The sequence below is a fragment of the Quercus suber genome, unplaced genomic scaffold, assembly GCF_002906115.3.
Source record: "Quercus suber isolate HL8 unplaced genomic scaffold, Cork oak 2.0 scaffold_265, whole genome shotgun sequence".
NCBI classification, from domain to species: domain Eukaryota; kingdom Viridiplantae; phylum Streptophyta; class Magnoliopsida; order Fagales; family Fagaceae; genus Quercus; species Quercus suber.
This window is the reverse complement of record NW_027069721.1, coordinates 749,520-767,558: the sequence shown is the minus strand read 5'-3', so window position 1 is coordinate 767,558 and position 18,039 is coordinate 749,520. Positions and strand designations below refer to the sequence as shown.

Sequence of the window (18,039 nt, the reverse complement as noted above, 5' to 3'; positions counted from 1 at the left end):
ACACAAACAATGGATGGAGATTATGTTGTTAGAGTATCAGGAAGGGCGGCTGAAAAAGCTCCCAGCACTTTTCCACCTACATCTGGGAAATTCTCTTGTCCAGGCAGGGGGCTGACCACCCCATTCTCATCTACCTGCACAGGATACTTAAGAAGGTGACCCTGCAATAGCATAAAATTCGCATCCGTATACCTCTTCCAGTTATCTTTAGCAATCTCATTCACCATCTGCACACACTCCATACTCTCCGGCTTCTTGAAGCATGTATCCATCATCCCCAGATGCTCAGCCCATAGTGACATTCTGTATCCATACACCTGCACATGGATATGTATTGTAAACCACGTTACCAAGTAAATCCCAGGGAGTAGGAAATTCTTATTATAAAATCTAAGCGATTTTTTTCACCCACAAGATTCAAACGGCACACCCTGCCGAAAGACAATAGGCAATGCTAATGATTGGAGATCATACCCATGCCTAGACGTGAGCATAATCTTCGAAAAGCTCAAACACCATCTTCATTCTTCCCCCTCTCCACTCCCCAGCTAAAGAGAAGAGAGAGGCATCTAGTGTGTGTTTTTGTTTGGAATAGGAGGGGGGTCTGATATCATGGAGTGCTTGTTTTTGGTAATGTCATCACTCTCACTATCCGAACTGGTTTGACCGTTGGCCATCCAACTCATTTTGGAGTAATTATCAAGTGCTCCTTGAGTATGGTGATGCAGTACTTCTATCATATAAATTAAATTTAGTGTGGGTCTACAATGAATGAGATGAGGCACTAGCTTCTCCTACTCCAAGATTATCTAATAATTTCCACTTATTTTGTGTTGGTGAGGCATGTGCCTAAGGAGAAAGTCTACAGCAAACGTGAGCTGAGTGATTTGTCAGTGCTACTGAGTGCCAGCATGAAGCTTGCTCAGTAAGAAGGGGAAAAAAGTTTAAAAATGGGAAAGGAGCATTTTTTTTCTTTGGATCTGACGAACATGTAGTGTTGTGTTCAAGTCTCATGAACATCTACTGCGAAGCGCTATCAATTATCATTTCACACTCTCATTGTTTTGTTAACATTCTCCAAGGTCTTGAAATGGAAAGTTTGAAAAAACAAGAAATATATAAACAACCTGACCACGTGGATAATTCTTCCTTGATGCCCAAGAGTGATGGGGCTGATATGCACCCATAGCTATCTCCGTGTCCTTTGTACCAGCCATGGATCTCTGGTTAATATTGGCAAATCCCACTATTACATACTCATCATCTACTATCATTCCCTTGGCATGTACATAAATCATAAACCGCTTAAACTTTAGTGCATCTGAGACCTAATAGAAAATTTCAATTATGACCAACTCCAAAAGAATTAATTTATTGCAAAAATATAAAATGAAACCATATTTCAATGCATCAGGATGGTGTGATTCCAAAATTTTGAGAACTTCTATATGTATCATAGTAAAATAAATAAATAAAAGCCAAATATCAGACAAAAGAGCTGAGAAAGAAAATTAAAATGGAAAATCCCTTGAGAAACAGTTTTCTGCTGATCGCAGCATTGGAGCCTCTGAGATCGGCCGTTGAAGATGGAACAGACGATCTCCGGTCACAGGGATTGGAACGATACGAGAACTTAGTGCCTCATCTCATTCATTGTAAACACACACTAAATTTAATTTATATGTTCTATTATGATCGTGAGAGGAAGAAGTACTGCATCACCGTACTCAAGGAGCACTTGATAATTACTCCAAAATGAGTTGGATGGCCAACGGTCAAACCAGTTCGGATAGTGAGAGTGATGACATTACCAAAAACAAGCACTCCATGATATCAGACCCCCCTCCTATTCCAAACAAAAACACACACTAGATGCCTCTCTCTTCTCTTTAGCTGGGGAGTGGAGAGGGGGAAGAATGAAGATGGTGTTTGAGCTTTTCGAAGATTATGCTTACGTCTAGGCATGGGTATGATCTCCAATCATTAGCATTGCCTATTGTCTTTCGGCAGGGTGTGCCGTTTGAATCTTGTGGGTGAAAAAAATCGCTTAGATTTTATAATAAGAATTTCCTACTCCATGGGATTTACTTGGTAACGTGGTTTACAATACATATCCATGTGCAGGTGTATGGATACAGAATGTCACTATGGGCTGAGCATCTGGGGATGGTGGATACATGCTTCAAGAAGCCGGAGAGTATGGAGTGTGTGCAGATGGTGAATGAGATTGCTAAAGATAACTGGAAGAGGTATACAGATGCGAATTTTATGCTATTGCAGGGTCACCTTCTTAAGTATCCTGTGCAGGTAGATGAGAATGGGGTGGTCAGCCCCCTGCCTGGACAAGAGAATTTCCCAGATGTAGGTGGAAAAGTGCTGGGAGCTTTTTCAGCCGCCCTTCCTGATACTCTAACAACATAATCTCCATCCATTGTTTGTGTGCCTACATGATTGGTTTGGAAGAATGGCGGTAATATGTCAAGATTTTTGAGGTTGTTAAACCGAAGCTGTTAAAGAGTTTGTGCTCCTCACTCTCTGCCCCATTCTATTAACGGTTGAGCTACAATAGGTTTTAGTGTAATACAAATGAGTGAACATAGCAAGAAGGATGACATGTGAATATTTGTGCATATATAAATGCATGGTTTCCGGCTTGTCACTTGGAGGGGTCAACAATCATACTGCAAGTCACTCCTTGTTTGGTTCTCGGTGGCTGTTGTGAGATGAGGTTTTTATTTTTATTTTTTGGGTTCTTTCTAAGTTCATTGTCCCATTTGATATGTTCTTCTGTATAGACATGGTTTACAATTTATGAATGGCAAATAAAATTGTAGATCTCTTTTAAGGTCTTGAATTCAAAAGAAATGCCACCTGTTCTTGTTCCCTTGATTGCAGATTTGCTGGCAAACATGCCATATGGTTTGCAAATTATGAATGGCAAACAAAATTGTAGATCTCTTTTGTGGCCTTAAATTCAAAAGAAACGCTACCTATTCTTATTCCCTTCTTTTCTGTAAAATAAAAGATTGCTGGCTAGCATGCCATATTTTTGTATATTGTCGGTTGTGATGGTTTTGTCGAGGTTTTGAGTTAAGCCTATGACAGGAGAGTTTTGGATCAGGGATTTGGAGGACTAGCATCTGTTCAGTAATTGATGGAGAGCACACAATCGATAATGTTTGTCATAAGAGAGACGTGTTTTTTTTTTTTTTCCCAATAAATAAATGATTAGAAATTTAGAATGCAATATATATTATGAGCATTGTTAATTTCATATAACACATTATGTATAAGAGTTTTTACCCATATATTTGGATTTAAATCTTCTAGAGTTTTAGAGTACTGCTTTTTTTAAATTTTAAAAAAAAAGTAAATTAGTAAATTGATGATGTGGCAGCATCTTAAACTATTAATTTTAAATGAAGGGTGAGGATTTAAAAAAATTTACTTAGTAAAGTACTCTAAGAATTTTAGAAAATCTAAATAAAAAATGTAGGATTTGAAACACAATTTGCTGCGAAGTGGTTGTATAGTTTATCGGGTAGGGTACATGACAAACACCTCTTGCTTTTGTAAAGCCTTACTGGTAGTGGAAAAGTAAAATTTACAGGACAATAAACGACCCCCTCCAAAAAAAAAAAATTCAAATGTTTACATTAGTAATCCGAGCCCTCTAACTATCTCCAGTGATGTATACTGTATACCCTCCTCTCCCCTAATTGATTCAAATTGGGGTGCAAATTTTATCATTATTCTATGATTCGACAAACAAAAAGATAATCAATACTGAAATAAGTCAAATTGCATATTTTGATACTGAAGGTTTGATATTTGTATTTCAAAATCTTCATAATACTTTAAAATGTTTTACTTAGATTCGTATACTTCCAAAATTATTTCAAAAAAAGTCATTATTGATCAACGTATTATGGATAAAAATTACTGACCTGACAAATGAAACTCACGTTATGTATTGACCCTACATGGTCAAAGTGAAACTGGTTCTCCAATCTTCATCTTTCAAAAAAAGGCACCACGAGTTCCACACTCTGCTGCTACACGCAAAGCAAGGAACCAAATCCAGTTTTCTTGCCATTCAAGTATTCCTTCCTTCCTTCCTTCACTCTACAAATAATACTAACCCTTTCTTTCTCTTCCATATAAAATTTTTACTGTTCGAGCAGTGCAAGCCATGGTTGTTGCCACCTCAGCTTTGTGAAAATGGCAGAGTTCGAGTTCGAGTTCGATTCAGACCAGCATGTAATTTGCCTCCACGGTGACCTTGAATTGAAAATCATGGAAGCCCAGCATTTACCCAACTTGTCCCTCCTCAATATTCGCCAGCTGCGCCGTTGCTTCACCGCTTGCAGTGGCAGTGCCACTGTCGAATCACCTCACACCTCCACCTCCGCCCTCCACAAACACAAAGTCGTCGATTTCTGCAACCCTTACGTCGAAGTTGTAGCCTCTACGGTCACCGTGGCTCGCACTCGAGTCATCAAGAACACCACCAACCCTAAATGGAATCAACACTTCCATATCCCACTGGCACACCCTGTAAATAGCTTGACATTCCAGGTCAAAGACGATGACATCTTCGGCTCCGAGGTAATCGGCACCGTCGATATAAAGGCCTCGAGGATCGTCACAGGCAAACTCATCTCCGACTGGTTCCCCATCCTCGGATCATCAAAGACGGACACGAAGATCAACCTCGTACTTCAATTCACGCCGTTTGAGGAAAATCCGAGGTACAACCACGGCATTGCGTCGGAGAAAGGCAGCGTAGCACACACGTACTTCCCGCTGTAAGTGTTGGGAGGACATTTGCCATGCGATCTCTGAGGCTCGCCATTTGATTTACATTGTTGGATGGTCGGTTTTTCATAAGGTGAGGCTTGTGAGAGAGCCGACTCGGCCATTACCTCGCGGTGGAGATTTGAAGCTCGGTGAATTGCTCAAGTTCAAGTCTGAAGAAGGGGTGAGGGTTTTGATGGTAGTTTGGGATGATAAGACCTCTCGCGATATGCTCTTCCAGGTGCGTGCCTTCTTACATGCATGCATGGCTGAAATGAGAAGTCATAAATAGCTAGAGCTATCAGTCTTAAATTATTTTACAATATTTTTACAAATGGTTAATATTTTTTTATTGATTTTTATCTATACTTATCATTAACTATTTTTTTATTTATCAATAACTACTCAGCACATTAATAGTTTGTAAAAAAATTTGTATATCTAGCATTACTCATATTCTTTCACACTTGTTTATGTCCAATATTTTGTATTAATATACACAATTGACACGAGAATCTCTGCATTTTTAGAATGTCCATATTTTAATAAATAAAATGAATGTAAAATAAAAGATGTGAGAAAACAAATGTAAGAGTATAAAATCCCTTTACTAATATTAGTGCACAACAAAAGTAATGTTAGTCGTTTAACTATGTAAAAATTATGTTGCACTAATTATAATTTTCCACCTATTAATTGTGTCAGTAGCATTGTCAATGTTGAAAAATCTAACTTTCTACAATATTAGAGTTTTTTCCTTTTGAAATTAATTTATTTGATGGTTAAGATTAAATATTATAAATCTAAAGATGTACAATTGCAATGTCATTTAAATTTAAAATGAAGTGTTGTTATAGTCAAGAAATAAAAAGTCTTAACTGTAAAATGAAGAGGATCCTATTCCTTTTTTAGGAAAGATGCTTTTTATATATATATATATATGTAATATCATTTAAATTGAGAGAAAATTTGAGTTCTAAATGTCACTATTAGAACTTAGAAACACTATAGCTATTGTGGGAGGATGAACTTGGACAAGGCCCAAAAGCCCGGGGTAGAAGAGGGGTGGGTACCCCAAAAGGGCAAGCTTGGCCCAAAATTGCCATTGCAGAGAGAGAATTTCTCTTGGCAAGAAGTCAACCATATTTATAACCGTGGAGATCCGAGGTGACTACCTTCCCAGAGGCTCATGACCAAGGTGATGGGCGGGACCTCCACCTCAAGGTAGCAAAGGAACCCCAGGAGAATGCCTTTCGTCCTCAACTACGATCTATCACCTCCTAAATGCGTCTTGAGGAACATGGTATGGAAAACGCAAAACCAAATGAAACCATCACCCTTGCATTAATGAAGTCCCTCACCTAATGTCAACCACATCAAAAATTAAATAACTGACCTAAACAGTAAAGGCACCCCCAAAAGTCTTCATTCATGATCAAAAAGTGGCAATGCAGAGAGTTGATGAAACAAATATCTCCCAAATCCAACTATGGATAGGACAATTGGAAGGTGAGGAGAAGAGGGAAGGTGGCTATAAAAAGAGGGGAGGGGCAACAGAAAAGGTTCAGAAAATTATAGAGAGAAAGTCTAGGCAATAACAAGAGAGAGGGATATTTACTAGAGAGATTGTTTTCTTAGTTGTTTACCTTTGAATCCTTTCCCTGTACCACGGGAACGTTGTTCCAACATTTATGAAAGCTTGATTTAGCTCTTTTTCGTCTTTAACTTACTGCTTAAACTTCCCATTGTAGATTTTTCTCCCATTTTTTAGAAATTAGTTGTGTAAATCAATTATCATCACTATGTACTTGTGTAAGTTGTTTTTGACCCCCACAGCTGTCATTTGGTCAAAAGATTATTTATTAGGGAAAATTATTAGTATATTGTATTTTAAATAAACATATATAATTTACTAAAACTAGCATCATTAATTTAAATTTTAGCGTGAGTTTATATTAATTAACTCAACTTATAAAGTCTCTTGTCATTGAATATAGGATATGAGCTTAGGTTCAAATATCACATACACTAAAAATTGATTGGTGTCTTAACCGATGATAAAAGCAATCATTATGGAATAAATGCCATAAGTTGAAAATTATCCCCAAAAAACCTTTTTAAATAGTGTAAATAGTAAATTAAAAAAAAAATTATAGAACTATAGTTTGGGGGTATCTAGAATGGAATAGAGTATCCCAATAAAAAAATACCATATTGAGGGAATATTTACTTGACAATTTAAAGTTCATGGCAGTGGTTTTCATTAGTAGATACAAAACTAGTTGTGGGTTCCAGTTAACTCAACTGATAAAATCTCTAATAGTTGTATAAGAGATTTGGGGTTCAATCCCTGTCTACACCAAAAACTAATTGTTGTGTTGGTCTGGTGATAAAAAATTATCATCAGGAGCGAACGCCATAGATTGAAACTCTCTAAAAAAAAAAAAGATACAAAACTAGTTGTTAGTGTTTGTACTATAATTGAAATTATTAAACTCTTATATATAACGGTGATCATGAGGAAACATTGATGTTGCTATATATGCCTGTGTAATTTGCAACTTAGAGACAGTTTTTTATTTGAATTAGTAACCGGGTTGTGTGCTTTTGAGTTGTAATCTTAAGTGGGATTGGTTGCAGAGTGGAATGATGCAGACGCACGATGAAGAGACCAGGAGGTTTTTCAAGCATTCATCCGTCACTTGTGTGTTAACACCTCGAAATGCTAGCAGTAAGCTGGGCTATATAAAGCAGCAGGTGAATTTGTTTTATAGGTTGTGAACTGTCTTTGAAAAATATTGATAATGGTGCTTTTTCATTTTGAACATGTTTAATTAGTTTGAGTTTTAATCATATTTTTAGTTGTATTGGATTTGGACTCCTAGTTTTATTATTTCTTTGATCTTGATAGTACCATTTACTTTCTTTTGATCAATATGGAAAACTTGCTAAGTTGCTTATGTGATGGTAATTCTATACAGGTTGTTGGCACCCTTTTTACACACCATCAAAAATGTGTTCTTGTGGACACACAAGCATTTGGTAATACTCGTAAGATTACTGCATTTTTAGGAGGGATTGATCTTTGTGATGGTCGTTATGATACACCAGAGCATAGACTATTTCGCGATCTTGTACGACCCCCTCCACAAAAAAAAAAAAATTTCAAATGTTTACATTAGTAATCCGAGCCCTCTAACTATCTCCAGTGGTATATATTCTATACCCTCCTCTCCCCTAGCTAATTGATTCAAATTGTGGTGCAAATTTTATCATTGTTCTATGATTCGACAAACAAAAAGATAATCAATACTGAAATAAGTCAAATTGCAAATTTTGGTACTTAAGGTTTGATATTTGTATTTCAAAATCATCATAATACTTTAAAATGTTTTACTTAGATTCGTATACATCCGAAATTATTTCAAAATAATTCATTATCAATGTATTATGGATAAAAATTACTGACCTGACAAATGAAACTCATGTTACGTAGTTGACCCTACATGATCTAAGTGAAACTGGTTCTCCAATCTTCATCTTTGAAAAAATCAAAAAAAGGCACCACGAGTTCCACACTCTGCTGCTACACGCAAAGCAAGGAACCAAATCCAGTTTTCTTGCCGTTCAAGTATTCCTTCCTTCCTTCCTTCACTCTACAAATAATACTAACCCTTTCTTTCTCTTCCATATAAAATTTTTGCTGTTCGAGCAGTGAAAGCCATGGTTGTTGCCACCTCAGCTTTGTGAAAATGGCAGAGTTCGAGTTCGAGTTGGGTTCAGACCAGCATGTAATTTGCCTCCACGGTGACCTTGAATTGAAAATCATGGAAGCCCAGCATTTACCCAACTTGTCCCTCCTCAATATTCGCCAGCTCCGCCGTTGCTTCGCCGCCTGCAGTGGCAGTGCCACTATCAAATCCCCTCACACCTCCACGTCCGCCCTCCACAAACACAAAGTCGTCGATTTCTGCAACCCTTACGTCGAAGTTGTAGCCTCTACGGTCGCCGTGGCTCGCACTCGAGTCATCAAGAACACCACCAACCCTAAATGGAATCAACACTTCCATATCCCACTGGCACACCCTGTAAATAGCTTGACATTCCAGGTCAAAGACGATGACATCTTCGGCTCCGAGGTAATCGGCACCGTCGATATAAAGGCCTCGAGGATCGTCACAGGCAAACTCATCTCCGACTGGTTCCCCATCCTCGGATCATCAAAGACGGACACGAAGATCAACCTCGTACTTCAATTCACGCCGTTTGAGGAAAATCCTAGGCAGCGTAGCACACACGTACTTCCCGCTGAGAAAAGGATGCTCCGTGAGGTTGTACCAAGACGCGCACGTGCCGGACAGGTTGTTGCCGGAGATTGAATTGGATGACGGTAAGGTTTACAAGCACGAGAAGTGTTGGGAGGACATTTGCCATGCGATCTCTGAGGCTCGCCATTTGATTTACATTGTTGGATGGTCGGTTTTTCATAAGGTGAGGCTTGTGAGAGAGCCGACTCGGCCATTACCTCGCGGTGGAGATTTGAAGCTCGGTGAATTGCTCAAGTTCAAGTCTGAAGAAGGAGTGAGGGTTTTGATGTTAGTTTGGGATGATAAGACCTCTCGCGATAAGCTCTTCCAGGTGCGCGTGCCTTCTTACATGCATGCATGGCTGAAATGAGAAGTCATAAATAGCCTAATAGTTTTAAATTATTTTAAAATATCTTTACAAATGGTTAATATTTTTTTATTAATTTTTATTTATATTTACCATTAATTATTTTTTTATTTATCAATAATCACTCAGCACATCAGTAGTTTGTAAAAAAACTTGTATATTTAGCATTACTCATATTCTTTCACATTTGTTTATGTCCAATATTTTGTATTAATATCCACAATTGACATGAGAATCTCAACATTTTTAAAATGTCCATATTTTAATAAATAAAATGAATGTAAAATAAAAGATGTGAAAAAAAAAAATGTAAGAGTATAAAATCCCTTTACTAATATTAGTGCACAACAAAAGTAATGTTAGTCGTTTAACTATGTAAAAATCATGTTGCACTCATTATAATTTTCCACCTATTAATTGTGTCAGTAGCATTGTCAGTGCTGAAAAATCTAACTTCCTACAGTATTAGAGTTTTTTCCTTTTGAAATTAATTCATTTGATGGTTAAGATTAAATATAAAATGAAGTGTTGTTATATTCAAGAAATAAAAAGTCTTAGCCGTAAAATGAAGAGGATCCTATTCCTTTTTAGGAAAGATGATTTTTTTATATATGTAATATCATTTGAATTGAGAGAAAATTTGAGTTCTATATGTCACTATTAGAACTTAGAAACACTATAGCCATTGTGGGAGGATGAACTTGGACAAGGCCCAAAAGCCCTTGGTAGAAGAGGGGTGGGTACCCCCAAAGGGCAAGCTTGGCCCAAAATTGCCATTGCAGAGAGAGAATTTCTCTTGGCAAGAAGTCAACCATATTTATAACCATGGAGATTTGAGGTGACTACCTTCCCAAAGGTTCATGACCAAGGTGATGGGCGGGACCTCCACCTCGAGGTAGCAAAGGAACCCCAGGAGAACGCCTTTCGTCCTCAACTACGATCTATCACCTCCTAAATGCGCCCTGAGGAACATGGTATGGAAAATGCAAAACCCAATGAAACCATCACCTTTGCATTAATGAAGTCCCTCACCTAATGTCAACCACAAAAAATATTAAATAACTGGCCTAAACAGTGAAGGCACTCCCAAAGTCCTCATTCATGATCAAAAAGTGGCAATGCAGAGAGTTGATGAAACAAATATCTCCCAAATCCAGCTAGGGATAGGACAGTTGGAAGGTGAGGAGAAGAGGGAAGGTGGCTATAAAAAGAGGGGAGGGGCAACATAAGAGATTCGGAAAATTATAGAGAGGAAGTCTAGGCAATAACAAGAGAGAGAGATATTTACTAGAAAGATTGTTTTCTTAGTTGTTTACCTTTGAATCCCTTCCCTGTACCACGGGAACGTTGTTCCAACATTTATGAAAGCTTGATTTAGCTCTTTTTCGTCTTTAACTTACTGCTTAAACCTCCCATTGTAGATTTTTCTCCCATTTTTTAGAAATTAGTTGTGTAAATCAATTATCATCACTACTGTACTTGTGTAAGTTGTTTTTGACCCCCACAGCTGTCATTTGGTCAAATGATTATTTATTAGGAAAAATTATTGGTATATTGTATTTTAAATAAACATATATAATTTACTAAAACTAGCATCATTAATTTAAATTTTAGCGTGAGTTTATATTAATTAACTCAACTTATAAAGTCTCTTGTCATCAAATATGGGATATGAGTTTAGGTTCAAATATCACATACACTAAAAACTGATTGGTGTCTTAACCGATGATAAAAGTAATTATTATGGAATAGATGCCATAAGTTGAAAATTATCCCAAAAAAAAAACCTTTTTAAATAGTGTAAATAGTAAATTAAAAAAAAAATTATAGAACTATACGTTGGGGGTATCTAGAATGGAATAGAGTATCCCAATAAAAAAATACCATATTGAGGGAATATTTACTTGACAATTTAAAGTTCATGGCAATAGTTTTCATTAGTAGACTAGTTGTGAGTTCCAGTTAGCTCAACTGATAAAATTTCGAATAATTGTATAAGAGATTTGGGGTTCAATACTTGCCTACACCAAAAACTGATTGGTGTTTTGGTCTGGTGATAAAAAATTACCATCAGGAGTGGACGCCATAGATTGAAACTCTCTCAAAAAAAAAAAAAAAAAAAGGATACAAAACTAGTTGTTAGTGTTTGTACTATAATTGAAATTATTAAACTCTTATATATAACGGTGATCATGAGGAAACATTGATGTTGCTATATATGCCTGTGTAAATTGCAACTTAGAGACAGTTTTTTATTTGAATTAGTAACCGGGTTGTGTGCTTTTGAGTTGTAATCTTAAGTGGGACTGGTTGCAGAGTGGAATGATGCAGACGCACGATGAAGAGACCAGGAGGTTTTTCAAGCATTCATCCGTCACTTGTGTGTTAACACCTCGAAATGCTAGCAGTAAGCTGGGCTATATAAAGCAGCAGGTGAATTTGTTTTATAGGTTGTGAACTGTCTTTGAAAAATATTGATAATGGTGCTTTTTCATTTTGAACATGTTTAATTAGTTTGAGTTTTAATCATATTTTTAGTTGTATTGGATTTGGACTCGTAGATTTATTATTTCTTTGATCTTGATAGTACCATTTGCTTTCTTTTGATCAATATGGAAAACTTGCTAAGTTGCTTATGTGATGGTAATTCTATACAGGTTGTTGGCACCCTTTTTACACACCATCAAAAATGTGTTCTTGTGGACACACAAGCATTTGGTAATACTCGTAAGATTACTGCATTTTTAGGAGGGATTGATCTTTGTGATGGTCGTTATGATACACCAGAGCATAGACTATTTCGCGATCTTGACACTGTATATCAAAATGATTATCACAATCCTACATTTCCTGTAAGTTGTTTCTCAAATGATTTGAAACTGCATATTGTAACATGCCATATTTTCCATCTAGATATCATTTAAATGTAACATGCCCTTCTAAGGGTTGAATAAATTTTAGAACAAAATTTAGTTATAAAATTGGTTATAGCCTAAAGTTACAACCTTACTAAATAAAATAAACATTACAACATATTTTGAAAATCTAACTGTTGAATTACATGTTTTTTACACTCTTAATACACATCAAATTTTGTGTCAATCAGATATTATTTACTATATGATCTATAAGCTTATATTTTATACATAATTTTAAACTACCATTATTTGTTATTTAAACAATTTATTGATAATATAACTATTGATTTTTAATTTCCTAGAAATTTACAAGTATGAAAGAGATAAGAAAAAGATGTAATCTAATAGTAGATTTATCAAAATTTACCTCAAATAAAAAGATATTAAGTAAAATTATATCCTTATGCTATAACTAATTTTGTAGCTAAATTTTGTCTAAAATTTTAATCGATGCATTCAGGGCCTGTATAGACCTAGTGCTTGTCTTTCTTTATAATAAATTCTCAACTTTCTTTGTAATTCTTGTGCAAAGTCCCATTGTACATACTAAATGTCACTGACAGTTTTGTTTCTCAACATAGTTTTAAGCTAACACAACGCTGCCATAGTATGATAGTAATTTATGCACTTCATCTGGCGTGAAATCAAGAGTTTCCCTCATTTCTTTTTATTTAGTAGGTGCATTCCGGCTCATTTCTATTATGTATTTACAGGTGTGATGCTATAGCAGGTGTTTCTTTTTTACGTTTTTTGTTTCCTACATGTCTTTATGTATGAACTAGGCTGGAACCAAGGCTCCAAGGCAACCATGGCATGATTTACATTGCAGAGTTGAGGGGCCTGCAGCATATGATGTTCTTATAAACTTTGAACAGCGTTGGAGAAAAGCAACAATATGGAGGGAGGTTGGACTACGTTTCAAAAGGGTTTCCCATTGGCACGATGATGCTTTAATAAAAATAGGACGCATTGCATGGATTCTAAGTCCTGCCCCATGTGTATCAAAGGATGGTACCACATTTATTCCACAAGATGATCCCTTGTTAAGGGTTTCTAGTGAAGATGATCCTGAAAGTTGGAATGTTCAGGTTTTATTTTACCAGTTTCTTTTGAGTACAAGTTTTCTTTTATGGGGGAGGGGGGACTGAAATTTTCCTTCTTTTTTTTTTTTAGATTTTTAGGTCCCTTGATTCGGGATCGGTGAAAGGATTTCCCAAAATTGTTGAGCATGTTGAGAAAAAGGTTTATACTTTTTTGTCTTTGCTTCCCCCTTCTTTCGTCTTTATTGTTCTACCTCTTTCTCTATATAGGAAAACCAATTTATATTGACAAGAATTTCAATGCTTCTTTGTTGTGACCTAGACCTAGAGTTCGATATATCAGTAATCAGTTGCAATTTCTTAATACCTAAATGGCATTCTTTTACTGCAGAACCTTATTTGTTCAAAAAAATTGGTAATAGATAAAGGCATTCAAACAGGATACATCCAGGCAATTAGATCTGCTCAACATTTCATATATATTGAAAATCAGTATTTTTTTGGATCATCATATGCGTGGCCAGAATATAAAAATGCAGGTCAAGTCCTTAATTTTCTGTTACACCACATTGATATACTTTCTTGTCTAAACAATATTGTTTCCATTCCTTGTACTTGAATTCTCTTTTTGCCGAAAAATGCATGCTATGAAGTATACAATAATGTAAACTAGTATTCTTGAGATCTCCAAGTCCTAGTGGTTTATGTTTGAGGACTAGACTTTAGATTTCTCTTTTCTATATCCAGTATGTTTTCTTAGTTACCAGATTATAATTATAATATTAATCTTATATAATACTATGGGCTAATGCATCCACGCAAAATTGGTGAAATATTGTCAATTTTGAAACGTATGTAGTAATTGCTACATTTTGACTTAGTTTTAGCCACTGTAAGGATAGACTTGATTGTTCTCTCCCCTTAGTATTATTTCTAACTTTACGATCTGTAATTTGGATTTCCTATATATGTATTTGGGTAACAATCATGTGCTAAATACCAAATACTTTCCTTATTCATTGGATGGAACACCTTCTCAAGTTATTGACTTTCATGGTATACGCAGGAGCTGATAATCTAATCCCAATGGAATTGGCATTAAAGATAGCTAGTAAAATTAGAGCAAAGGAGAGATTTGCAGTGTATATTGTCTTACCAATGTGGCCTGAGGGTGATCCAACTTCTGCGGCTATGCAAGAAATTCTCTTTTGGCAGGTAATATGGTTATTGCCAATGGGTTCAAGCTCATATGGCACCTCCTCCCCTTGTAAGAGCAAGGTGGAAAGTGAGGTAGTGGGTTCAAGACCTATAGGGTGTGTGTAAATTATCAATAAAAAATACAGTTATCCAATTTTAGACTATAATATTGTTACATGTCTTGAGACAGACAAGATTGCTACAGATGGCCAATACTTTCTTACAATAAAAAAATCAAGAATAGCAAATATAGGACTTCTTTTTGGCATCTGTGGCCTTCTTCTCTATCACCTTGAATAATATGCTATATATCTTATACTGCCACTAACCTATTGGCTGTATTCTTGGCAATTATTGGTTTGGATTGATTTATTGATAACAATTCCAGATGTTATTAGATTCACCTATATTGTACCCTTTTTTTCTTTCCTTTTCTTTAGGTTGTGATCTTTAGATGTCATGGAACCATCCACAGCAATGAAGCTAATTTTTTAGCTTTTTAGCACCATAAAAAGTCACTTGATCTATTTTACCTTCTCACATCCTATAGTAGTGGTGTTATTTTAGCTTTTAATACAATAAAATAATATAAACACTAAATTAAATAATATTTCATTCAACTACCAACACACAACCACAACCACCATCAAACCCATAAAAATCATTACACGACCACAACCCCGCCGTGCCCATCAAAACTAGTGAAGAAGAACAAAAAAAGAAGGCAGAAAAATCAACATAGCCAAACCAAAACCTATGCTCGAAACAAAAACCCAGCCTGAAACACAAACCTGAAAGACAAAGCCAACACACAAGCATAGCCCAAAACACAAAGCCGAAACACAAGCATAGCTCGAAACATAAAGCCGAAACACCGAAAATAGAGAAGAAAGGCCGAGATGGGTCAGGTAGGCGGCCGAGCGTGGGTCAACGGCGATGGGTCTGTAGCGGCAAGGCTAGTGCAGATTAGCAATGAGTTTGTGAAGGAAGAAAGAAGGGTTTGTGGAGGAAGAAAGAAGAGATGGAGAGGCAGTGAGGAGAGAGACACAGAGAAAGGAGAATGAAATGCAGAAAGAATAAAAAATATAAAAAGTAGTGTGAGCGCAAAATAAAAAAAATTAATTTTTTTTTTTTAGCTTTCAGCTACCATGCACAGCCATATATAGTTGTGCATTGTAGTAATGAATGTAAAAATTTTACCTTTAGCTACTACTTTAATATAAATTTTTGTATTTTAGTGTAACTAAAGTAGGTATATAGCTATTTAACTATACTGTTGTGAGTGTTTAAGTCCTAAAAGTGGACAATATAGATGATGGCAACACCAATAACACAATTCACATTCATATTCTAGCTTTACTTGTTTGCTTTTGGCAGGGCCTGACAATGAAAATGATGTATGGTATAGTTGCACGAGAACTGGAAGATATGCAGATGGTGGATTTACATCCTCTACATTACCTCAATTTCTATTGCCTTGGTAATCGGGAAGATATTTTTGATAATACTGACAAGGTAATGGAAATTTCTTTTTAGGTGTTTTAAATCATCATGACATGTATTGGTTTGTGGTTGGCATAAAGTATATAGGTAGTCCGTAACTTCTAATGCTGAAATTTTTTCTACTATTTTCTGTTATTTGACACTCTCTCTCTCTTATTATTATTATTACTTTTTACTATGATACATATAGAAGTTTTCAAAATTTTGGAATTACACCATCCTGATGTACCCGTGTCATCAACTGGACATTGAAATATGGCTTCATTTTATATCTTTGCAAGCAATTAAGTCTTTTAGAGTTGGTCATAATCCAAATTTTCTATCAGGTCTCAGAATCACAACGGTTTAAGCGGTTTATGATTTATGTACATGCTAAGGGAATGATAGTAGATGATGAGTATGTAATAGTGGGATCTGCCAACATTAACCAGAGATCCATGTCTGGTACAAAGGACACGGAGATTGCTATGGGCGCATATCAGCCCCATCACTCTTGGGCATCAAGGAAGAGACATCCACGTGGTCAGGTTGGTATTGTATTTCTTGTTTTCCAAACTTTCCATTTCAGGGCTTTTCTTTTCATTAGCTAGGGAGTGGGGAGGGGGGAGGAGGGAGATTGAAGATGGTGTGTGAGCTTTTCAAAGATTATGCTCATGTCTGGGCTGGGGTATGACCTCCAATCATTAGCATTGCCCATTGTCTTTCTGCAGAGTGTGCAGTTTAAGAATAATTGCTTTGATTATCTAATAAGAATTCCATACTCCATGGGATTTACTTGGTACTGTGGTTTACAATACATATGCATATGCAGGTGTATGGATACAGAATGTCACTGTGGGCTGAGCATCTTGGGAGGGTGGATACACGCTCCGAGGAGCGAAGAGTTTGGACTGTGTGAGGACAGTGAATGGGATTGCTGAAGAGAATGGAAGAGGTATGCAGATGAGGATTTACCTATTGCAGGGCCACCTTCTTAAGTATCCTGTGCAGTAGATAAGGATGGGACGGTCAGCCCCCTGCCTGGACACGAGAATTTCCCAGATGTTGGTGGAAAAGTTCTGGGAGCTCATTCGACTGCCCTTCCTGATGCTCTAACAACATAATCTCCACCCATTGTTGTGTTCCTACATGATGGTTAGGAAGAATAGTGGTGACATGCCAGAATTTTAAGGTTGTTAAATTGAAAATGTTAAAGAGTTTGTGCTCCTCTCTCTCTCTCTCTCTCTGCCCCCTTCTGTTAATGATTGAGCTACAATAGGTTTTTAGTGTAATACAAAAGCTTGAACATAGTGAGAAGTTGAAATGTTGTGAATATTTGCATATACAGATGCATCATGCATGGTTTCCTTTTGTCACTTGGGGAGGTCACTACAATTACAATGCTAGTCACTCTGTGTGGTTCTTAATGGCTGTTGTGAGATTAGGGATATTTTTTGGTCTTTCTAATTTCATTATCCCATTTATATGCACTTGTGTATAGACATGGTTTGCAAATTGTGATGGCAATCAAAATTGTAGATCTCTCTCCCTTTTTTCCCCTTTATGGGAAATGTAGATCTCTTTCATGGTCTCAAATTCAAAAGAAATGCTATCGATTCTTGTTCCCTCCTTGTCTGCAACATATAAAATCTTCTAGCAAATATGCCATATGGTTTGCAAATTATGAATGTCAAACAAATTGTAGATCTCTTTTATGGTCTTTTAAATTCAAATGAAATGCTACCTACTCTTCCTCCCTTCTTGTCCACAAAGCATAAGATTTGCTGGCAAACATACAATATGTTGTGGATTGTCAGTAATGATGGTTTTGCCAAGGTCTTGAGTACAGGAGAGAGTTTTGGCTGAGGGATTAAGAGGACAAGCATATGTTGTGTTGGTGGTGACACAAACTAAACGATAATGCTTCTTAT

At 36.4% G+C, this 18,039-nt stretch overlaps 3 protein-coding genes across 3 annotated transcripts in view; 2 read left to right on the top strand and 1 right to left on the bottom strand.

Moving 5' to 3' along the window:
* Positions 1-2,934, top strand: part of LOC112037062 (phospholipase D delta-like) — an 8,963-nt gene extending 6,029 nt beyond the window's left edge. Inside the window, exon 4 of the mRNA XM_065781397.1 lies at positions 2,125-2,934. Coding sequence (XP_065637469.1) covers positions 2,125-2,421 — 297 coding nt within the window. The 3' untranslated portion in view covers positions 2,422-2,934. The remainder of the gene's footprint in view (positions 1-2,124) is intronic.
* Positions 15-1,536, bottom strand: LOC112022797 (phospholipase D delta-like). The gene is made up of 2 exons (XM_065781388.1): positions 1,128-1,536; positions 15-317 (listed from the first exon to the last, which is right to left on the bottom strand). Exons 1-2 carry the CDS (start codon positions 1,296-1,298, stop codon positions 21-23), a joined length of 468 nt encoding a protein of 155 aa, XP_065637460.1. The 5' UTR covers positions 1,299-1,536; the 3' UTR covers positions 15-20.
* Positions 2,935-3,981: 1,047 nt separating the features above from the next.
* Positions 3,982-17,237, top strand: LOC112015094 (phospholipase D delta-like). Its single transcript, XM_065781396.1, is given in 17 exon segments — positions 3,982-4,808; positions 4,897-5,038; positions 7,438-7,554; positions 7,779-7,909; positions 8,513-8,979; positions 9,080-9,459; positions 11,803-11,904; positions 12,129-12,323; positions 13,172-13,477; positions 13,563-13,631; positions 13,821-13,968; positions 14,496-14,644; positions 16,004-16,141; positions 16,456-16,656; positions 16,941-17,004; positions 17,007-17,117; positions 17,120-17,237. Coding segments are annotated over 17 exon segments (3,420 nt in total). The 5' UTR covers positions 3,982-4,221; the 3' UTR covers positions 17,233-17,237.
* Positions 17,238-18,039: the final 802 nt, after the last annotated feature.

Excerpts from the sequence above, each read along its gene's own strand:
- LOC112022797 (XM_065781388.1), bottom strand. The coding sequence starts at position 1,298 with ATGATTTATGTACATGCCAAGGGAATGATAGTAGATGATGAGTATGTA. Across the intron at positions 318-1,127 it reads AGAATTATCCACGTGGTCAG|GTGTATGGATACAGAATGTC; the intron begins GTTGTTTATATA and ends ATCCATGTGCAG.